This window comes from Sardina pilchardus, chromosome 12 (genome assembly GCF_963854185.1).
Source record: "Sardina pilchardus chromosome 12, fSarPil1.1, whole genome shotgun sequence".
Lineage (NCBI taxonomy): Eukaryota > Metazoa > Chordata > Actinopteri > Clupeiformes > Clupeidae > Sardina > Sardina pilchardus.
Genome location: NC_085005.1, coordinates 29,758,706 through 29,766,205, shown reverse-complemented (window position 1 = coordinate 29,766,205; position 7,500 = coordinate 29,758,706). Strand labels below are relative to the sequence as shown.

Here is a 7,500-nt window from a genome sequence, read left to right as displayed (position 1 = left end):
TGGTGTGTGTGTGTGTGTGTGAATGATGTGTGTGTTTCATGCGTCCCTGTGTTTAGATCTGTTTGACTCAATGCCAGACTCCAAACAAGAACCAGCTCAAAGCAATGACTTGTTCGCCACAGGTAGACTCTTCCCTTCGTCCCTTCCTCTCCTCCTCCTCTCTTCTCCTTTCATCTCTCTCTCTCTCTCTCTCTCTCTCTCTCTCTCTCTCTCTCTCTCTCTCCCGCTCCTGATCAGTCTATTTTTCTCCTTCCTGTCCTTGATGTCTGTGGCTAAAGGTGATCTAAATATGGGTGTCCCCCGGGGTTTACCAACAAGAACAGCCTTGGGTGCTTCTCTCTCTCTCTCTCTCTCTTTCCTTTTCTCTCTTCTCTTCCTTCACACTAATTTACTTCTTCTCTTCTCCACAGCTCTGTGTGTCTTCACATAGAGTGTTTCTAAGCGCGTGTGTTCCTTTGACTCTAACCTAACTATCACCGGTCTCACTCTCCCTTAATCTCCTCCCATTTCAGACTTGTGTGAACTATGATCAAATGTTTTTCAGTTTGTTTTCAAGAAAATACAGAATATAAAGTTATTTGTGTACAAAGCTGTTTTATGAGTTGCCTCATAATGTCTATTGTGTGTGTGTGTGTGTGTGTGTGTGTGTGTGTGTGTTTTTGTACGATCGTGTGTGTGTATTTGTACAATTTTGTGTGTGTGTGTCTGTGTATTTGTACGATTGTGTGTGTGTTTGTGTGTGTGTGTGTGTGTGTGTGTGTGTGTGTGTGTCCCACTCCCCAGACCTGTTCTCCACTCCTGCCTCAGCATTAGCGGCTCCCACGGACCTGTTTGGGGGTGGGTAACCGTGGGCAACGACCCCTCCACCCCTGTGTGAGGCAGCAGCATGTGGGGATGGACTTTGCCTTTGTGTTGTGTTGTGTGTGGGGTTGTTTTTCAACAAACAAATAACCTCCCCGACAAAAGCAAAACAAACTCTCTGACATTTTTTTTTTCTGATGATCTGAAGGGAGGACTATGTTTGCTTGGATTATTATATTATGGCAATTTAACGTTTTAATTCCTCATCCACCATGGTCCATAATCATTATTCATCCTTATCACAGGAAGCAGGAACTGTACACCGTGATGTTATCTTCTGTTTGGAGGTCCCCCCGCCAGTGCCTTAGAAATGCAATTTTGCAATATTGATTCATCCTCGTTTTAGAGATTGGTTCAGGGAGTTATTTTAGAGCACTTCTTCACTGGGAAAAAAAAAAAAAGAATTGTGTTCAAATAGTTGTCTGTGTCAATATCAGTATGGCAGTACTGAAGCGGCAAATGTCAAACTGAGAAGCTTTTTTCTTGAGGACCTTGTCACTTGTATAGAAAATAGAATCAATTCCTGGTGACATTTCAGGGCATTATTTGTCCTTGGCACCTGTGATTGGCACCACGGAATGAGATGTCTATTTGGGAATTGAGTACGCTGGTGTCTGCATTCATTGGCATGTCCTTGAGATGCCTTTTAAAGATGTTCTAAGAGTATAATTGGCATTGAGTGTAGATTATGAAATGTGTGTGTGTGTGTGTGTGTGTGTGTGTGTGTGTGTGTGTGTGTGTGAGAGAGAGAGAGAGTGTGAGTGAGTCAGTGAGTGAGCGAGTGTGTGTGTGTGTGTGTGAGAGAGAGAGAGAGAGAGAGAGAGTGTGAGTGAGTGTGTGTCTGTGTGTGTGAGAGAGAGAGAGAGAGAGTGAGAGTGAGTGAGTGTGTGTACCTACCTGTGTGAGTGTGTGTGTGTGTGTGTGTGTGTGTGGGAGAGAGAGAGAGAGAGTGAGTGAGAGAGTGAGTGAGTGTGTGTGTGTGTGTACCTGTGTGAGTGTGTGTGTCCTGTCCTGTCCTCCTGTTGAGTGTCTCGGTCACTGAGACCCCTCTCTCTCTCCCTTCTCTGGTGTCCCGTAGTGTTGAGCTGAAGGCGCTCACTCTAAACCCTTCTTTGCCCTCATGCTGCACGGACGCACTCTACCGGACTCTACTGGACTCTACCGGACTCTACCGGACTCTACCGGACTCTACTGGTCTCTACCGGACTCTACCGGACTCTACTGGTCTCTGCTGGACTCTACTGGACTCTACTGGACTCTGTGCGGGGTGTGTGTGGGGACCCTGCGTCTGGTCCTCCAGCTGCGTCAGCAGACTCGGCGGGTGGAGATGCCCAGGTGCCCGTTGCTGCTGCTGCTGCTGCTGCTGCTGCGCCAGCTGCCCCCCCGGCAGGAGCCGACCTGATGGCGGGTGAGTGGCCCCTCCGCCGGCCCGGCGCCCAGTGTCATTTGTGTCCCATGCCACACACACACACACACACACACACACACACACATATGTGCATGCACACACACACACACACACACACACACACACACACACACATATGTGCATGCACACACACACACACACACACACACACACACACACACATATGTGCATGCACACACACACACACACACACACACACACACACACACACACACACATATGTGCATGCACACACACACACACACACACACACACACACACACACACACACACACACATATGTGCATGCACACACACACACACACACACACACACACACACACACATATGCGCATGCACACACACACACACACACACACAAACACACATATGTGCATGCACGCACGCACACACGTATACAGTATACACACACACACACACACACCAGACCCAATATCATATGCCTGTAAAAATTAGATTCACATTATGTCACACATTTTTTGTCTCGTTATATCCTGAAAAAAAAAAAGAAAAAATAATATTTCAACATACACACACATACAGTATATGTTAATCGTTAGTTCCATAACACACATGGACATGGAAGGGACTGAATTCTACATGTTTTTCACCCGTAACTGTAACCTGTTTAAGTAGAGTTTACAGCACAACGATGTCCTTCTGAAGGTACACTATGCAGGTTCAGGTAGTTTTGGTGTCTGACTTTGTAGAGCTCCCTCTAGAGTTGCGATATCTTTATATTTTACTCTGCCGTTGTAAATAGCCTACTTCTCGTGGCTTATTCCCCTGTACACAATGCAAATGCTTTTGTTGTGGAGGTGAAGGATTAACAACAGGCAAAAAACATCTTCAAATATAGCTACAGTAGGCTACAGCTTCCGTACCATTTACGGGTCCGAGTGCCCACGGGGACCCAGGTTCGAATCCGGCCTGCGGTCATATCCCGATCCCGCCCCAACTCTCTCTCCCACTTGTTTCTGTCTACCTCTTCACTGTCCTATACTAATAAAGGCAAAAAGGCCAAAAAATATACTTAAAAAAAATTAATAATATAGCTATATCTATTGACAAGATAATGTTTCACAATTCTCGCGAGATGTCGTCGGGCATGTTGCATGGCTGGTTTTCTCGTTAGCGACTCGCTACGGCTGTGCAGTATGGCTATGCTAGGTGAACAAGTCCCCTATTGCTAGTTAGTTTACCATCAAATTGACTTCATAAAGGTCATATTAGGGTACAACTCCTGCATAGGGTACCTTTCAGTGTCAACATTGATAAAAAAACACCTGAAAACATTTCTGTAAGATTTCAATGAAACATTCATTGTACACCTGAACAACCTCATAAACCCATGCATTAACTCAAGTGTTTCATTGGTTTTGTTTCGCCATGTGTTTGAATCCCACTGGATGAGTTGTCTTTGTCCAGTGAATATGTACTCTCTGTGTGTGTGTGTGTGTGTGTGTGTGTGTGAGAGAGAGAGAGAGTTTGTGAAAGAGAGAGAGAGAGAGAGAGAGAGAGAGAGAGAGAGAGAGAGAGAGAGAGAGGGAGGGAGCGTGTGTGTGTTCTAAATGTTTTCTGTGCTTTTTGGCTTTTTTTTAACGTGATGGCTGTCTGGCTTGTTGTTTGTGGTGCACTTTCTGTCCATGTCCTGATGGAGTCCTCATTGAGCAGTGGAGAGAGTGCTGTGTGCTGTGTGCTGTGTGCTGTGTGTGTGTGTGTGTGTGCTGTGTGTGTGTGTGTGTGTGTGTGTGTGTGTGTGTGTGTGTGTGTGTGTGTGTGTGTGTGTGTGCTGTGTGCTGTGTGCTGTGTTGGTGCCATTGATTTCTGATAGGTCACGTCACTCTATGCCCTATAGTGGCTGTGCAGTGTGCAGTCTTCTCTTCGTCTCAACCTGCAACCCCATTCAACAGTGCAACCGCAAGGATGCAACTAATCATGTGGTTCCGCCTGGCCATCATCATTTGTTTACTTGTTTGTTTGTTTGTTTGTTTGTTTGTTCTCTTCCTATGTCCATGTTTTAATCTGTAAGCAAAAAAACCAACAACATCAACAACAAAAACTAATGCTTTGATGATCTCAAAATGGCTCTATCCTCTCTGCTCACCTCTTCCCTCTTCTCTCCTGTTTGTAAAACACCATCGCTCCTCCATGCTATCTTCTTCCTCATCTTCCTCTTCCTACTTTCTCTTCCTCTTCCTCCTCTTCTCCCCTGGTCCCTTTTTTCTTTTTCACGCTCTCTCTCTCTCTCTTTTCTCCGTTCTCTCCATCTGCCTTATGGTCTGGGTCATTGCTTGCTTCCTCCCGTTGCAACCGGTGAGTTCTGGCTTACCCCCCGCAAGCTGCTACCTCACAGTGCTTCAGCGCACTGCAGCCCCACTGCAGCTTCATGTCCCCCCCTGTAGCCCTGTAGAAGAAGCTTGCTTCTTATAACACCTGAATCCGTGGATGGATGGATGTACAGTATATGGATGGAGTGATGGATGAATAGATGGATGGAATGAATGAGGAAAAAAAAAACATTCATTTTTCCTCAGCTGCGCTTGGCCTATTCAGAGAAATGTGAATCTGAATGGCAGAGGATATTTCTAGTATTTCTAGCTGTGCAGCCCAGCGAAGTGCCCCTGTAGTGGAGTCTTAGAGAAGAGCAGTGAAGTAGCTAGTGATTGTTTAAGAATGTGTCTTGTATCTTGTGTAGTTGTGGTGTCGTGCTGTGCATTCGTAATGTCGTCTGTGTTTTGTATAGTGGGTGTTGGTTATGTGAGAACATGGCGTATTGTGCTTATAACGTTAGAAAATAGATTTAGTTATTAGACTCTGTAATTAGATTCAGTAATTCATTAGATACGTATATTATTATCTCTCTGTGTCTTATATTGATATGTATATAAATATGATTAAATATGATGAATATGATGAATATGATTATTAACACTATTTTGGTCTCTGTTGTTATAAAGACACTCCACAATTCTATGTGGTAATCCATGAAGGTGAGGAGTGGATAGTAACCACACCTGCACTGCTGTTGTTTTAATGCTCTGTCTCTCCTCTCCTCCACCACCTCTTCTCTCTCTCTCTCTCTCTCTCTCTCTCTCTCTCTCTCTGTCTCTCTCCGTTCCTTCTGTAAGCCTTTGATGGACTGGGTGATGTTCTTATGCCTGCTATGGCCCCTCATCCAGCCGGTGCATCACCCATGGCTGCATCTCCCGTGAAGCCTGACCTGGACGCCACCATGGCTAACCTGGCCAGCAGTGAGTATTAGCATGCCCTCATACACACACATACACACACACACACACACACACACACACACGCACAGACACACAGACACAAAACACATAACAGAACGTAGCTCTAACGTGATTCAAACGTTCTGCTCATTGTAACAGACCGTAGTCCTAACGTGATTCAAACGTTCTGCTCAACATAACAGACTGTAGAACCTAACATGATTCAAACGTACCTATCAACATAACAGAGCGTAGAACCTAACATGATTCAAACGTACCTATCAACATAACAGAACGTAGCACCTAATGTGATTCAATAATTTGGTGTGTTGTCTAACATGCTCTCCTGTTCTCTCCTCCAGATCTGTCCATGGGGAACCAGAAACCGTAAGCTCTCTGTTTGATCCAGTCGCTTTCTTTCTCTGTATGACTGATTCACGCTCTGTTAGCGTGTGCTCTGCCCTTTCCATGGGCGTCTAGCTCGTTGGCCCACAGGTGGTCAAGGACAGGTGACCAATGAAGCAGAATGACCTCCAGCTTGAGGCTAAGAAGCATTGCTTCATTCTTTATAGTTAGCCGTTGTCTTGACAACAGCTAACTATACAGAAACTGACAATGATCATAATGCAAATGAAAGGTGACGGAAATGCTAAATTGACACCCTCTGATTGGTTGATCTCTCTCTTCTCTGATAGGGCGGATGGTGCAGCAGGCGGGGCCAACTGGCAAACTCCTCAGGTAGCTCCTCCTCAGTGGGGCGGTCCCATGGTAAATGTTGTGTGTGTTGTATAGGGCTGGAGCATGGTGTTGGCTTGATGAGCATGGCATGGAGCCTATCACGCGCGTCCCCTTCGCCTGACTCCTCTGGGCTGCTCCAATCACGTCATTTGAAAGGGGCAGGGAAAGGCGGGACTTCTTTCTCTATTCTCCTTTCCTTTCCTCTACAGCAGATGTAAAGGAAACAAAAGGGAAAATTCCCAACTTAAAGGCGTTCCACAGACATAACGTTAGACTCCTTAATCACTCAAACCCCAGTCATTCATACAGGATTCATATACTGAATGAATCACATACTGTATGCGTAGAATATCCATAGATGCTTTGAGTAGAATCCTTCCCACACTGATAATTCTGTCGTCAGCAAGTCCTGGGCCACTTCGGGTGACTGGATTTCACTGAAAGCTCTACATTATGAAGACTTTCCCCATAGTACTTTCAGCCGAAAATGTGCTTTAAACATACAAAAAAAAAATATTGCAGTGTATTTCAGTGTATAGCTACACACTACTGATCCACAATACACTGGAGGTATATTTCATTTTGTATGGGTGTCCCGTGGCTCAATACTCTATGGCTATGCTTAGATTGGGCAATGCAGTCATTTCAGCTTCATTTGTTTGGAAAGCATCCGTATTCCTACGGTGCTTTATCAATGCTAACTTCAATCCCAACTCGAGAGCATCCCAACTCGACTCCTTAAGAATAATAATATTGATATAATATGATAATAATAATTTTAAAACAAAGCAACCACCTCTCCAGTCTGTCTTGTCAGTACTCTTGTGTGTGTGTGTGTGTGTGTGTGTGTGTGTGTGTGTGTCTGTCTGTCTGTCTGTCTGTGTGTTACCTGTTGCAGTGTGTGTGTGTTGTCTTAGTTCCAGTGCTGTGTTGTCTCTGTGTCAGTAACCCCCCTCCCTTCCTCTCCCCTCCCCCCCAACCCCTTCATAGACTGGGCCCATAGGGGCCTCACCTTATATGGGGTCTCAGCCTCCATTTTGCATGGTAAGAAACATGAACAGCCTCTCCCCTGGAATGCTCTCCCTTTTCGGAAGATGGCGGACATTTTGTAACCACTTTTTCCCCTTCCTCTCCCTTATCTTCTCGTTCTTGCACTTCTCTTTCTTTGTTCTTTTCCTTTGCACTCTCTATCTGTATCTCTCTCTCTCCTTCTCTCTCTCGCTCTCTTTCTCTCTCTCT

At 45.3% G+C, this 7,500-nt stretch overlaps 1 protein-coding gene across 4 annotated transcripts in view; it reads left to right on the top strand.

Moving 5' to 3' along the window:
• The window catches only part of snap91b (synaptosome associated protein 91b), a 41,541-nt gene that overhangs the window by 29,832 nt on the left and 4,209 nt on the right, over positions 1–7,500 (top strand). Inside the window, exons 17-21 of one of the 4 annotated variants that reach the window (XM_062551181.1) lie at positions 2,162–2,269; positions 5,473–5,544; positions 5,886–5,910; positions 6,219–6,291; positions 7,252–7,305. In XM_062551181.1, coding sequence (XP_062407165.1) covers positions 2,162–2,269; positions 5,473–5,544; positions 5,886–5,910; positions 6,219–6,291; positions 7,252–7,305 — 332 coding nt within the window. Of the gene's footprint in view, positions 1–2,161; positions 2,270–5,421; positions 5,545–5,885; positions 5,911–6,218; positions 6,292–7,251; positions 7,306–7,500 lie in introns of all 4 variants that reach the window. The other 3 variants (XM_062551180.1, XM_062551183.1, XM_062551182.1) reach the window with 3 other exon arrangements.